We start from the raw sequence: 15,418 nt of genomic DNA on the forward strand, positions 1-15,418 counted from the left end.
CTTGGGAGCCTGCTTCTCCCTCTGCTTCTCTCTCTCTCTCTCATGAATAAATAAATAAATCTTTAAAAAAAAAAAAAAAAGAAATACATGAATTTTTTAGCCCTCTTAATTTAAAATGCTATACTGGCTTTGACTTATAGGAAAACTATTTTGCAAACACTTGTTTTATAGACCATATGAGTTCCAATATTTCATCTTTTATTCATGGGAAATCTTCTGAGACTATTTTACCTTTCCTTGAACCATAAATAATTTGTTTTCACAGTTTGTGCCGGCGACTGGTATTCTTGAGGACTATATAATATTCATGATATTAGAAAGCTTTCCAGGCACTGTGCTGCCATCTTTATTAGTGGGTTGTGTTCACTTTCAGATGATTTTTACAGGCTCTGTTGCCTCTAAACACATTCCCATTTTCCTACCTTTGCTTATTACTGTGTTTTCAATGTGTGTGCTTGGAGGAGGCAGCGGGAACTGCATTTATTGAAAATGTCCAGTTCCATTATATTTTTGATACAACTTAATTGTGGAAATCTAGTAATGAGCTTTGTTGCCCAAATGCTCTCTTTTCGAATAAAGGAAAGGAAATAATTCTTGGGAGTTTAATGTTCTCTTTCATTTTCTATGTGTGTCTGAAGTTGAAGTGGTCTGTAAAGCCTTCTGCAGACATTTTATGGAATTTAGGGGAGTATTTTGATTTTAAAGAGGATTTCCCCCACAATTACACCATTTACACTCTTAGCTTTCCTTCTTAAATTAACCTTGCCTACCTTCTATGGAGACTTACTTTTTACATCGTGTCCTTTTCAAAGTAATCCAATAGAAAATTGGACATGAAAAGTCAAAACAAACACTCAGTGCTATTTACAAATAGCCCGAAATCTCTCTGCCTTTTTTTTTTTTCTTTTCTTTTCCGGGGAAGCCTGAGAAAGTTCTAGAGTGACCTGAGAATTGAGGCAACACAGGAAGCCTGTGGAAAAGAGCCAAGTGTACCAAGCTGTTGTCTGACAGCTCCTGTAGAAAAGCAGCATTACGCTGAGGGTGTGCCTCTTGCACCCACTGTCTGTCCCTTCAGCAGAGCTGAATTGACGGTCGGTCGTACTGCCCTTCTAGGGACAGAGGAAGAAGAGTAAGAACCATGGCTCCTCTAACAGTCTTGTTGGGGGCAAGTCCTCTGGATAGCCAGAGCATCTCTGCTGGGATGGGGCCTCAAAGCCCAAGCTCAGCACCTCAGAAGGCAAAGACCCTCTTAGGTCAACAGAAACCTCTCAGGAACTGCAGAAAGAATTGAAGAGTTTCAAGGTTCCCCACATTCTGTTCCCTAGAGGGCTAGCCCCAAACAAAAGGGAGTTTATTTATTTATTTATTTTTTAAGATTTTATTTATTTATTTGAGAGAGAATGAGAGAGAGCACATGAGAGGGGGGAGGGTCAGAGGGAGAAGCAGACTCCCTGCTGAGCAGGGAGCCCGGTGCGGGACTCGATCCCGGGACTCCAGGATCATGACCTGAGCCGAAGGCAGTCGCTTAACCAACTGAGCCACCCAGGTGCCCAAAAGGGAGTTTATTTTAACAGTTGTTTAGAAATCATTTGAAGTGACTTGGCTTTGTTATAAAGAACCTCCTAACTGTTGGAAGGATTATCAGTTACTTATGGCTGTTTTGTTCCATTGGTTGATGTGTCTGTTCTTATGCCAGGGCCATACTGTTTTGATTACTATGGCTTTGTAATACAGATTGAAGTAGGGAAGTGTTAGGACGGCTGCTATCAGAAAGACAGGAAATAAGCAATGGTGAGGATTTGGAGAAAGGGAAACCCTTGTGTACTGTTGGTGAGAATGTAAATTGGCACAACCATTGTGGGACACAGTATGGAGGTTCCTCAAAGACTTAGGACGACCTTATGGTATAGCAGTCCTACTTCTGAGTATATATTCAAAGGGAAATGAAATCAGTGTCTCAAAGAGAGATTCGCACTCCCAGGTTCATTACAGCATTATTCAGAATAGCCAAGAGAGGGTGAATGTCCATCAGATAAATGGATAAAGAAGATGTGGAGAGAGAGAGAGTGTGTGTGTGTGTGTGTATGATGGACTTACTCAGCTATAAAAATGAAAGAAATCCTATCGTTTGTGACAAAATGGATGAACCCAGAAGACATCATGCTAAGTGAAATAAGAGAAAGACAAATACTAAATGATCGTGCTTATATGTGGAATCTAAAAAAGGTGAGCTCTAGAATCAGAGGGTACAACAGTGGTTCCCAGGGGCCGGGGACATGGGAGAAATGGGGAGATGTTGGTCAAAGGGTACACATTTCTAGTTACAAGATGAATAAATTATGGGGGTCTAATGTACAGTATAGTGACTACAGTTAATAATATGGTCTTGCATACTTGAAATTTACTGAGAGTAGATCTTATGTTTACACACGCACAATATGGTAACTATGTAAGGTAATAGGGTATTAACTTGATTGTTGTAATCATTTCATATGTGTGTGTATATCACATCATCATGAGATACACTTTTTAAGGATTCATGTTACACAACCTGAATACATGCGGTTTTTTATTTGTCAGTCAGACTTCAATAAAGCTGGGGTGGGGGAGTCCTTAGGGCTACAATTAAAATGTCTGTTTCCTTCATTTAGGCATTTTTTCCTTCAATATGCATTATTACGGACATCAGGACCACTTTAATAGTTCAGGTAAGCACTTATTTGATTTAATGCACTCTATCTTCAAAACTCCTGGTGTTTGCCGCCATCGAGCTGTGAAGGGTGATACCAGCTTGGCTGCTGTGGGGTCGTCTGCACTTACATACTCATGCCACTACCATGCGTGGAAGCTAGATGGAGCCAGACCCCAGGGAGATATTTGGGTGAACTGGTAGAGAAGGCCAGGGAAGGAGGTCACTCTCGCCTGAAGGTATTGTATGATTGGTATGAGGTCTCTCAACTATGGTAAGATTCAGACTAGACCTGGGTCCCTTGATGCTCAGTCTGCAAGTCCAGACTGCCTGCTGAGTGTTAGAAGTCAGTTTCTGATCTACGATTCTCCACATTCCACCCCACCTACACATTCAGGAAGAATCACGCCTAACCTCCGAGGCTAAGATAGGCATTCCTCTAAGAGTTGATGCCATGTGACTTAAAGAAGAGAATATATTTTTTCTAGATGTCTTTGCAAATATGTAGAAGGGACTTCCTGTTCAAGCATCTGCCCTGTTTTAGACGAAGGCCCTTACATTCCATGCTGGGGAGGCTGCCCTCCAGTTCCCAGGGCCAGTTCCAGCAGGTAGGAGTTAGAGAAGCCGTAGGCTATGGAAGTCTGGGTGTCTTTTATAGTCATTCCATTGGAGGACCGTTTGATCCCTCTAGCGCTTGTTTTTAAGTCCTTTAAGGTGGGTCTAAAGTAACTTTTATTCTAGGGTTAATTCTGTGCTGCTATTGAGGTATCACTTTTCTGGGATCTCTCCTAAATGGGCTCTCTGTTCTGGTTGGTTGAAAAGCGAAGGTCTCCCAGCCCCACCCAAGCTCCTAGAATTGTTCAGCTCATAGCTCTTTGTCATTCTTTGTCTGGTCCTGTGGCACTTCACTCACACATGTGTGGCTTAATAATTCAGCAACATCTCCAGGCAACCCCTGCAGATTTCTGAAGGTCTTTCTGTACACTTAGTTTTCTCCTTTGCTATTCTCTGCCCTGCAAATTTCAGCTCTGCTCTAGGAGTCTGTTGCATCTGCTGTGTCCCCTGTCCCTATACCACAGTCTAGAAAGTACCTCCAGGCTCCTTTTCCTTTCTCTCAACGTTCAAAATCTTGTATTGCCTGTTAGACGATGTCTGAAAACGTTTGTTTCATATATGTTCTCCAGTTTTCTAGCTGATTATGGTGGAAGGGCTAGTTCAGTCCCAGTTACTCCTTCTGGCAGAGGTAGAAGTCTAGTTCTGCAGTATTAGCAGTGTTCAGCCTGAGAGGGAGGAGTAGTGCAGGTTAGTGCAGGTTATTCAGAGGAAGTGGAGGGCAGGGTCTTGAATGAGTAAGTAGAAGTTAAGGAAAGCAATGGGGAAGAAAGGGCTTTTCAGGCTTTTATTAAAGGGCCTGTTTGAGATTATCCAGAATGTGCTGGAGTGCTACTGAAGGATTTAATCAGTGGAGTAATACTATTGGAGTTACATTCAAGCTCTGTTTTTTATGTAGTTATAAAGGCTTGGATCATGATTATCAATCCTGGCTATATGTATGAATCTCCTGAGGATTTTTTTTTCTTTAATATATTCATGCCTTGAATTCATCCCAAACCAATTAAATTAGAATGAGGGTAGAGACAGGAACTTGGACTTCTTTTTTTTCCAAAGCTTCCCAGGTGATTTTAATGAGATCAAGAACAGAGGCCTAGATGATGGGGTTTACCTAGACCTGGGGGCCACAGAAGTGAATACTGTTGATGCCCAAGAAAAGCCTCACTTCTGAGGCTTTTGCCTCTGCCAATCTGAATGATTAAAACACTAGAAATGTGGTCTTGGTGCAGGAGAGGAATGGTTGTTGGACAGTGCCAGCTCACCTAAAGAGAAGGGTGATGATTAGTTATTGACTAAGCTGATAAATACACTCATTTTGAAGAGTGTCCATTCCTTTTTGTTGTTGGTCCTGGACACCAAGCTTACACTGACTTAAGTATAAGAGCTTTATTGGCCTATGTGACTAGGAAGAGGTGAGTTGGACAGGAAGACCATATTGGTTCTCTCTCCCATTGTGATTTCTCACTTCTTATTGACTTGATTTTCTCCACTTCACAGGGAACATGGCCCCTAACACCTGGAAGTTGGTAGAGGATAAAGGGCTTTTCGCCTGGTTGATTTATTAAATCCCCAAAAGTAACAGAAATGTTCCTCTGGACAAAGAGAAAAAGAACATAACTGTGCACATACATGCCTTAAACTGTTGTAGATTCCCTAGTCCTAACGTCTTATGTGACAACAAGGAAACTGAAGTTTGGAAATGTTAAGTCATTTGGCTAACATCATACAAATAGTGATAAAACAGGGACCAAAAATGCAACTCACTGATTCCTAGCCTCTGCTTTTTATATATTACAGGGATAGGAGATGGCCGTTCTCCTGATTTATCCTTACGAAATAGGACAGTTCCCCTTACTGTCTTTTAGACTTTCCTTTTTTTTTTTTTTTGCATTTATTTAAAAAAAAAGGAAAAAGGGAAACATCTTTTCCTCCTCCGTGTGGAAGAGGCATAAGCCTAGCAGGCACAGACCATAGAATTAAAGGCAAAAATAAAAGCCCCTTTTACCTTTCTCTCTTATCCCCTGTAAGATTATCATATTTATATTCCTTCCTCTGAAGTGACTGGATTTCTTCAAAAGCAGAGCTACATAAGGACAGGTGGCCCTGCTAATGTTCATCTAGGGAACTTGTATGAGAGCATATGTATCTCTTACAAGTAATGATTTATTCTTAATATGGCCGTCCTTAGCTGGAAGAGTCTTTATAGGTCAAAGAACCTCATGAATGTTTAAAAAGCTGTTACCAATTTTTCTAATCTTGGTGGTGTTTCTTGATCTCTTTTGCCATGAAATCCTGGTATGTGTATAAGGAACAGATGGAGTAGTTAATAGAATAATGATAACCAGAATTTCTTTTACTACAGAGCCAAAGTATATAGCTACAAAAGAATATTAAACTGCTGTTCATTGCAGGATATAATTAAACTTACTTATCCTAAGTGTTTGATTGTTGGGTTTTTCCAACCGTGTTTATTATGAAGATTTAAAAATATCTGATTGGGCCAGAGGAACAGCTGAAGAAAATTTTTTGTCCTAGGAAACCTTCTCTCATTATAATAGATATTGATAGGAGTTTTGATCTTCTTGATGATTTATGACTGATGATATAGAACTTTTAACCACACTAGTCTTTTTGACTTAACACGGTGAAGCTTTCCCTTTTTTCCCCCCATGTTTTGTCTGACAAGTACCAAATTAGATTTTATAATATTCAGATGTTTAGAGTTGTAGACCTTATTTCATTAAGGTCATGCTGTGTTGTTTTTTAAATAAGAAATAACATGAAGAAAAGTTTTTCTGTGTCAAGAAAATATTGCCTCAAATTATAGCGAATTTACCTGGCAGTTGAAACTCTATAGATGTATGCAGTATTTCTGATATCTGTATAGATGGGTATTCAGAGCTTTGGGGTTATTTTGGGTTCTGAGTGAGCTGAACATTTTCGAGGGTAGATAGGTAGAAGTCCTGCTTAGACCCTTCTATAATAGAATGACTTTCCACAGGGGTTTGAAAGTGGTAATTGGCACTCTTAGGGAATTAGGCAGTCTCTCTGTTCAGGGATTGCTGAAGCATACCATGGTGTTCAGCGACTTTTCCATAAGTATTCTATTATGTTTTGGAATGGTTGCCCCTTTCTTTTGTTCTTTGTGAAGTAGACATATTGATTGTATTTTAACCATTTGCCCTTATAATAAAGGTTTTTCGTTGTTGTTGTTTTGGTGGGAAATCTAGAAAGCAGTATTTGTAACAGTGCCATAGTCTTCTTTACTCTCAGGATACGAAACTTGCTGGTGGGTGTTCCCCAACATAGCAGTGGAAGCTAACTTTTTTTTCATGGGTCTGTTGAGTAGAGACCAATTTGAGGAAGGTTGTTGATTTTTAAATTGGAATCCAGATCCAACTTCAGTCCTACACTAGTGTGAGGATTTGGGAAATTTACTTATATCCTTCCCCTGTTACAAATATCATGATGTTAATATTCTGACATGGGAAACAGGAGAGAGAATGTGGAAGTTGGGTTATTGGAGGTATTTAGTAAATTCCCACTAATTTTTACTACTTCGGGAGCAAGCCTTGTCAGAATCAGTCCCCCAAATCCTGAACAATTTTATTTAATGTTTATTTAAATCACTCACTTTGTGACTTTCAAGGACATTGTAAAATATTACCAAAAAAGAAGAGTGTTGTAATAATCAGTAAGAATGGGCAAGGGCTCTGAATAGACTGCTGTCCAAAGAAAGATGTACAAATGACCAATAAACCTGTGAAAAGATGCTCCATCTCATTAGTCATCCAAACCATAATGAGGTACCACTTACACCTACTAGGATGGCTATAATTACAAAGATAGATAGTAAATGGAGAAATCTGAACCCATTAACATAGCTTTGTGGAAATGTAAAATGGTACAACTTTGGAAAACATTCTGGCAGTTCCAAATGGTTAAACATAGAAGTTCCATATGACCCAGGAATTCCACTCTTGGTTATGGACCCAAGAGAAATGAAAACATATGTCCATACAAAAACTTGTCCATGAAGGTTTATAGCAGCATTATTCACAAGAGTCCAAAGGTGGAAATAACCCAAATGTCTTATCAATTGATGGATGCTATATAATCATGCAATGGAATATTATTTGGCCACAAAAAGGAGTGAAGTACTGAATCATGCTACAACATGGACGAACCTTGAAAATGTTATGTAAAATGAAATAAGCCAGACACAAAACACCACGTGTTCTATGATCCCATTTATATAATTGTCCAGAATAGGCATAGATAGCTATAGAGACAGAAGATAGATTAGTGGTTACTTAGGGCTGGGAGGGATGGGGGATGATAGCTAAAGGGTACAGTTTTCTTTTGGGGGGTGATGAAAATGTTCTAACATTGATTGTGGTGAGGGCAGAACTCTATGAATATATACTAAAAGCCATTGAACTGTACACTTTAAATTGATGGATTATATAGTATGTCAATTATGTCTCATTAAGGCTGCTCTAAAAACATAACCAATAGACACATATAACATGACAGATATTTATTATAAATGTGTATAGTTACATTAGATTATCAGCTGAAACTAGATCAGTGTGTTTTATTATCATTTCATTGTTTATATGAAAATACTTTTGGAGTACCTGAAAATTCTTATGGGAAGGAGTTAAACTGTTTCCTTTTTAATCTTGCATTTTATTTATAACCAGCACAAAAGTAAACTTTAAAATAGCCTCAGGACAGGGGCGCCTAGGTGGCTCAGTTGGTTAAGCAGCTGCCTTCAGCTCAGGTCATGATCCCAGGGTCCTGGGATTGAGCTCCACGTCCAGCTCCCTGCTCAGCGGAGAGCCTGCTTCTCCCTCTCCCTCTGCCTGCCACTCTGCCTACTTGTGCTCTCTATCTCTCTGTCAAATAAATAAATAAATAAATAATCTTAAAAAAAAATAAAATAGCCTCAGGACTAATTATCAAATATTCTGAATATTAAATCTTAATTAACCAGATTCTGCTGTATACTGTTCCTCTTTTTGGTCTTGTTATGTGTGTGTGTGTGTGTGTGTGTGTTTTCCTTTAGTCTTAAAGCAATAAGAAATTTAGACTCAGGTGTGTACTCTGTTGATGATATGGAGACCTATGACACATGACTCAAAGGGTAGGAATGTTCATCAACAACAAAAAGCACATTAATTAACTATTTGAAAACTCATCCCCAAAGGATATGATAATGGAAGAAAAGAAGGAATAAAGCTAAACAGACTCTTCTCTCTCATTACACCAGAATTAGACTGGTAATCTTTTGGGGGAAAAGATTCTCTTCCAAACAAACTACATAAAAGTGGGCAGTTAAAGAAGATGTAAGGAGTAAACTCAAACCAACTTGAAAAGATTGATGGAAACACCTTGCAAAAGTGAACTCTGCTCTGTAATTGACCTTCATTAATGGGATATGTAAGTCTGATACTTAAAACATTATTTAGTGAGCAGGTTGTTTCTTCTCTCATTTTATCTAGCAACCAATTTCTTGAAAGTGCTATTAATAGAAACTATGTTCTTTGACATAAAATTATAATTATAGAGACATCGCCTTGTATATCTCAATGTAGTTATTACTGTCCAAAGTATCACACCCAGCACAGAAATCCTGCAGTATCTGCATTAAATGTTAATCTGCCTCTCATAGTATGGAGCCACCAGACAGAAATGCTTGATCAACTATTATTTCAACCATTCCCTTGACCCTAGTCAGGACTTTACAGAAAATACTCCAAGTAGTGTATAGCTCTAAACTGCAAGAATCCACTCCAGATGAAAATAGCTCATACCAGCCCCTCTCCAGTACCCCTCAGACCTTCTAAATTAGTATCTTCTTCCTCTTCAGCTCACAAGGACTCACACATGTCCAGTCCCACGCTGGGCACTGTTGGTGCAACAGTGATAAAACTGTCATTGCCCACGGTCATGGAGGAATTCTCCATTTGTCATCTTTTCTTATTTTGATTATTACTATAATCAGCATGATGACAGATTATTTTATTGTGTTTGCTTACAAATGGGAAGAATGGCAAGAACAGTACACAGCCGTGCTCTATAACCTTTCCCTTGTGCCTGTAGGCTACTCCAGGTATCAAGATTATTACCCATATGGCCAGCCAGGTTACTCTGAAGACATACCCAGGAACTATGATGCATACACAGCAGGACTGAGTGAGGAGGAACAGCTAGAGAGAGCATTAAGAGCCAGCCTCTGGGACCGAGGTAGGAATTTTGCGCCCTTCACTTATTTTAAAGCATACCTCACATGGTGAGATGGTCTGAAGAAGGACTATTTGTAGCAAATTAAACTTTAAATGGTTTATAAAAAGGATATGTAGATGAAAAAAAATGTGTGCAGATTGTGATTACAAAGAATGGGATGTGATGCCATATTCCCAGCAACCTAAGCTAATAAGGTGCCAGACTATGTATGTATTGTTAAAGTTGTTCTTTTTTAGGCCTGCTGCGCTCCTCAGTGCCTTGGCATTAAAGTTAAGAAACTTAAAAAAAAAAAATCTTAGGTGTGTGAAAAAAGGAGTTTACTTTGGACTTCGTATCTACAAAGCAGGCTGTATGTCACTGTGTATATCAAAGTGTTGCCTGCAAACCTTCCCCAAAGTCACATGGACAGCTTGGTAGGAATTCAAACTTAGGGTTCTACTCCAGACCTACTGAACCGATCTCTTTGGGGGCAGAGCCTAGGAATTTGTATCTTCAACAGGCCTTCCAGAAGATTCTTTTATAGACTGATATATGAAAACCACTGTATTTATCGTGCCATCTTTGGCATGGGGTTGACTTACTACTGTTATTCTTGTTTTAGTAGTGACAAAAAAACCATCCATTCGTTCAGTAAGCATTTATGAAGGTCTTACTATGTTTTGCGGTCTGCGTTAGGTACCATAGGGAATACAGACAGGTAAAAGATGTACTCTCCCTCAAAAAGTTCACAATCTCAGGTAGAGGAGTTGCCTGCTAGATGCATGGACATCTAGATGCATGGACAGTGGACAGGTAAGCATAGTATCAGGTGCTCAGGTGAGAGCACTCAGCTACGGGAGGCCCAGGCTAATTGCTAGATCCAGGGAGAAGGGGTGAGCTCTTCCTTCACTAGACCTACCAGACTCTCACAGAAGACTCAGACCTTCAAGAATGTGTCACATTTACAGAGATGTGGGGAGAGTCAATATCACACAGACAGGAAGTAAGGATGTGGTCAGCCAGCCCTCACTTTGGAACGGAGCCTTAAGAGAAGAAGGGGAAGAAGAGTGGGGAGCGAGGCTTCGGCCTGATCACAGAGGTCCTAGAATCAAGTAAGCCAGGTGGAAAATGGACCTGGTATGTCCTGTAAGTGCTGGTAGGGTCCTGCATCGGGAGTGATGTGACCAGAGCTGTGCTTTATGAATCTGGCAACAGTGATTCCACAGACAAGGACTGAGCACCTGTGGGGGGCACCGGGCATTATGCTAGATGGTAGGAATGCATACATTATGGCAACCTGGCCTCTGACTTTAGAGAACACAGTCCAGAGCAGCAGCGTCCTGGAGGTAGAATGACAACAGCAGTCTGAACAAGGAATAAAAGCCCAAATGAGGAAGGGGGCAGGGGCGTGGTGGGGAATGGAGAGGAAGAGATAAGTCAGTATTCCTTGGGTAAAGAGCATCAGAATTGTGGTGTATAAGTCATCTCTAACTACGTAACGAATCACCCTGACATGGCTGAAACCAATAAACATTTTTTCTTGCTCTTGAGCATATGGGTCCGCTGGCCAAGCTTACAGGATCTTGGCCTGGCCCGTGTGCTAAGGGGTCTGCAGGGGGTCGCGTGGAGCTGGCTGCTCTGGGATGACCCCACTGACTTGCCTCACTGACTGTCATTGGAGGTGATGGTGGAGGTGAGGCCGCACACCCCACCTCGTCCAGCAGGCTGGCCCAGGCTCATCTGCCAGGCCTCAGGCCAAGGGTTCCAGGAGAGTAGAGACAAGCAAGCCTTGTGCTGCTGCCACGCCAATGCCACTGGATTTTGCTGCTGAAACAAGTGACCGCCCAGACCCATGGGATTCAGAAACACTCCGCCTCCTCATGGCAGGAGCTGCAAAGAGTATGGCTAGAAGGAAAAGTAGAGAATTAGGGCCATGCTCGTGGTCACTGTATCACATATACTCAGTGGTTTAATAGTATCATGATCGCAAGCAGCCTGCCTTAGCCTTCCTAAATTTGGGGGGTAGGGCCCCAGAGCCTGTACTAAAATAAATTTTCGTGGTTTTATTCCTATGCACACAGCAGTTTAATCACTACTAGGCGAGACAGGGAATATTACGGGACAAGTAAGGTTGGAGTAAATCTACTGAGCATGGACTTTGTACCAAGCTTCATTTAGGACCCCAAAGGGACAGTGGGAGGGAATTTTTTGAGGTGATGTAACTATTCTGTATCTTGATTATTGTGGTGGCTGCAAAACTCTGTGTTTGTCAGAACTCACTTACCTGTATATCACAAAGACCTGAATTTTCCTATCAAGAAATTTTAAAGAGGTAAATAAGAATTAATAAGGAACCCAATGAAATAACTGGTAGTCCTGCAAAGACCATCAAGGACTACAAAAACCATCACTTAGAAGGTTATTGAGAGACAGGACAGTGATAATGTATCACCTCATGGTGGAAGTGCTAATAACAAAGGGAAAGATGTCCCTTTGCAAGGGAGAGATTTGGCAGGTCGCCACCTAAATGCCGTGATCAAGCTCAGCGGTATTATCAGTGAGCTGGCCTGTTGCGTGTCTCCTGATACGATGCAGTCTGAGGAACATAGCATCAGGTTCTTGCTATAAGTGTTTAACCTGACTCTGAGTCTTCCAGTGTAAGCGTCAACATACTGGAAACACATGGGATAGAGGAACAAGCTGAGTAACACCATGGAGAAATAATCAGACAAAATATGGGATTTCTGCAATTCAGTGAGACTGGTCTCCTGGAGGGGAAAAAAAAATCCATGTCAAAAAGAAAAAAACAGGGTGTGGTTTTTATTAAAAGGACATAACAACCAAACATAACATGAAAACCTTGAAAAACTGACTATAAAAACATTTTTTTATAAAACGGGAATTTTGTATTTGGGTAGATATTAGAAGTTTTTAGGGAAGTAATCGGACTTTCTTGGATGTGATAATGGTGTTGCGGATAAGTAGCGGAATGTCCCTTATTCTTGGGAGATACACTGAAGTATTTAGAAGCAAAATAATGTGATGTCTGCAACCTACTTTGGAAGGTCAGCCAAGGCAACCCTGTCCTGTCTCTCTCACCAGCCTATGCACAAGTACTGTATTCAAATAAATATGGAAGACGCCGCAAAACTGTGAACATATAGCAAACTATACCCCGTTAAAGATCCAGAATATCACTGGTATACTAACGATTCTAATTAGTTCTGCAATTAGGAAACCAATTTATTAAATTAATGTTTTCTAAGAGCATATGGAACTAGTTCCAAGAAAACTGACCTAAGGAGACGTCGTGAAGTGTATTATATAGTAACAGGTGGCAAGAGAGAAATTAGCTTTACAAATTGTTTATATTAATTTCAGTTTTATTTTCTTTAAAACACTTTGTGATTGCCTTATTAAGAACAAGAAACCAAAGAGACATTGTTTTAAAGACCTTAAAAATTTTTTCCCTATTCTTATTTTTTTTATTTTTTTTTTTATTCTTATGTTAATCCCCATACATTACATCATTAGTTTTAGATGAAGTGTTCCATGATTCATTGTTTGTGCACAACACCCAGTGCTCCATGCAGAATGTGCCCTCCTCAATACCCACCACCAGGCTAACCCATCCTCCCACCCCCCTCCCCTCCAGAACCCTGTTTGTTTTTCAGAGTCCATCGTCTCTCATGGTTCGTCTACCCCTCCGATTTCCCCCTCTTCATTCTTCCCCTCCCGCTACCTTCTTCTTTTTTTTTTCTTAACATATATTACATTATTTGTTTCAGAGGTACAGATCTGAGATTCAACAGTCTTGCACAATTCACAGCACTTACCAGAGCACATACCCTCCCCAGTGTCTATCACCCAGTCACCCCATCCTTCCCACCCCACCCCCCACTCCAGCAACCCTCAGTTTGTTTCCTGCAATTAAGAATTCCTCATATCAGTGAGATCATATGATACATTAAAGACCTTAATATTTTTTATCCTTTTTTTCCCTATGGAAAAAATACTTGGTTTGAGTTTTATTTTATAAAATTCTGACCATATATACATACTATTCTGTACCTTACTTGCTTTCATTCAGTGTTATTTTGTAATCAGATTTTCATACCACTAAATGTTTTGAACGTACAGGTCCTCCGTGTATTATCTTAGATTTATACCTAAGTATGTTTTTTGGAGGGGGAGGTGTGCTATTGTAAATAGTAGTTTTTTAAAAAAATTCTATATGTTGAGATTATTACATATTTTTTCTTCTTTTTATTAGTGTTCAGTGGAGTGTGACCTAGGTGAGCAAGTGCTCCCATACCTCTTTAGACCTCTGTTTAGTTAGTTGTCTGACTGCTTCAACTCGTGATGGGTTGAGAAAAAGTCACTAATTTGCAGATTGTCTCACATTTATGTTTATTATAAGATAGGAGTGATGCTCTTCCTAGCTTTCTATACCCCAAAGGGAAGCTGGAAACATTCCTTATTCTTCATTGGGGTTTGAATCTGTCATTCTTAGTACATTTATTTACTACCTTTTTTTTGTTTTAAGTAAAGAAGATCTTTCCCTTATGAAGTAGGTAGAATCTATAGTCCTTTTTTAAACGCCTGGATAAATGCTTAATTTTTTCTCTTTGATTTCTAGTTTTCAGAGTAAGAAGTTAGTGTAATAGAGTAACACTGAGACTTCCGAGGGCCAACTAATAGAAATTCATTTGGTAGAATGCCAGTCCAGCAAGAAACATCCAGAGCCAATTAGTTTCAAACTGTTCTTTAGTTAAATATATTGGAGGAGTAAATTAAAGAATCAAGGTAGCACCTTTTTAAGTTCAGAATTTGCTGTTTTCATGGTCCCCACCAGTACCTGGCCATACAGGTCCAGAAGCTCATGCCGGAAATAGTAATACCAAAGTAGCCTTTGTAGGAGAAATCTCGAAATCCCTATTATTTCAAGGAACATGCACGTTTACTATTATCATCAGAAATCTTGTCTTGTTCTGTTGGCAGTCTCTGCTTTTATAAGCAAGTCCAAGAGGCAGCTGATACCACAATAATAGAAAAATTCTGGAAAAGAGCCATCCCTTTCTTTGAGTCAAAAGGCAGATGCCAAGTAGGAACATTAGCTCATTGCATTTTCCTCTCCCCACTCCCCCACATCCTCCCATGTATAATTTGTGCCTTTTTTTTTTTTTAAATAGCCTGCCACCAAGTTCAGCCAGTGGCTGGGTACAAAGCTGTGTCCTTCTCAGCTCCTATCTGCCAGCCTGGAGCATGTGTATTGGTTAAAGCTGGAAATCCTTACTGGCAAGTGGCATAACGTGTGCTGATTTTCTTAGACTCCTCTGCAAGGCAAATGGACACAGTCACACTTTGGCTCTCTCGTGAAAATCAAGCAGCTCTGTCTCCCCGCACCCCCTCCCCACACTGTACAGTTGGGGTTGCTGGTTAGCCATATGTGAAACTATGGTGGAATGGACTACAGAGGTCTTGGCTCCAGAATGAAACTAGTTGCTGCTTTGTCTCTCAGTCTTTGGATGTGAAATTACCAGGGAAGCCATTTTGGGGAAAAAGAAATATTTAGGTTCCAAATTAATATCGTGCTTTTGTTGTTAACAGATGATTTGACAGAATCTTTGAGTCTTGTTTATAAGCATCATGTGTTTATAGGGACCAATTGAGACACATTTTAGGTAAAGAAAGAGAACTACTGTACATTCTTCCTTTTACTGAAGCTACACAAACGTATATAAGAGCAGCATTTGTCTTGTTTCTTTATTGTGTGGACATTTTTGAGAAAAATGAAATGCATTATGTTCGTTCTTTTTATCTTTCCCGGTGTGGTACAAAGGGAAAATGATGGGAATGTCAGTGGCCTGCATTCAGTCCTGGCTT

At 40.0% G+C, this 15,418-nt stretch overlaps 1 protein-coding gene across 6 annotated transcripts in view; it reads left to right on the forward strand.

The window, feature by feature from the left end:
* The window catches only part of RHBDD1 (rhomboid domain containing 1), a 160,573-nt gene that overhangs the window by 61,570 nt on the left and 83,585 nt on the right, over window positions 1-15,418 (forward strand). For 4 of the 6 annotated variants that reach the window (XM_054505986.2, XM_045867845.3, XM_045867848.3 and 1 more), the window contains exons 5-6: window positions 2,652-2,708; window positions 9,410-9,553. In XM_054505986.2, the coding sequence (XP_054361961.1) occupies window positions 2,652-2,708; window positions 9,410-9,553 (201 nt within the window). The remainder of the gene's footprint in view (window positions 1-2,651; window positions 2,709-9,409; window positions 9,554-15,418) is intronic. The other 2 variants (XM_045867849.3, XM_064587157.1) reach the window with 1 other exon arrangement.

This window comes from Mirounga angustirostris, unplaced genomic scaffold (genome assembly GCF_029215605.1).
Source record: "Mirounga angustirostris isolate CCGP_5_RB_7025 unplaced genomic scaffold, mMirAng1.0.hap1 SCAF_3, whole genome shotgun sequence".
Classification (NCBI taxonomy): Eukaryota; Metazoa; Chordata; class Mammalia; order Carnivora; family Phocidae; genus Mirounga; species Mirounga angustirostris.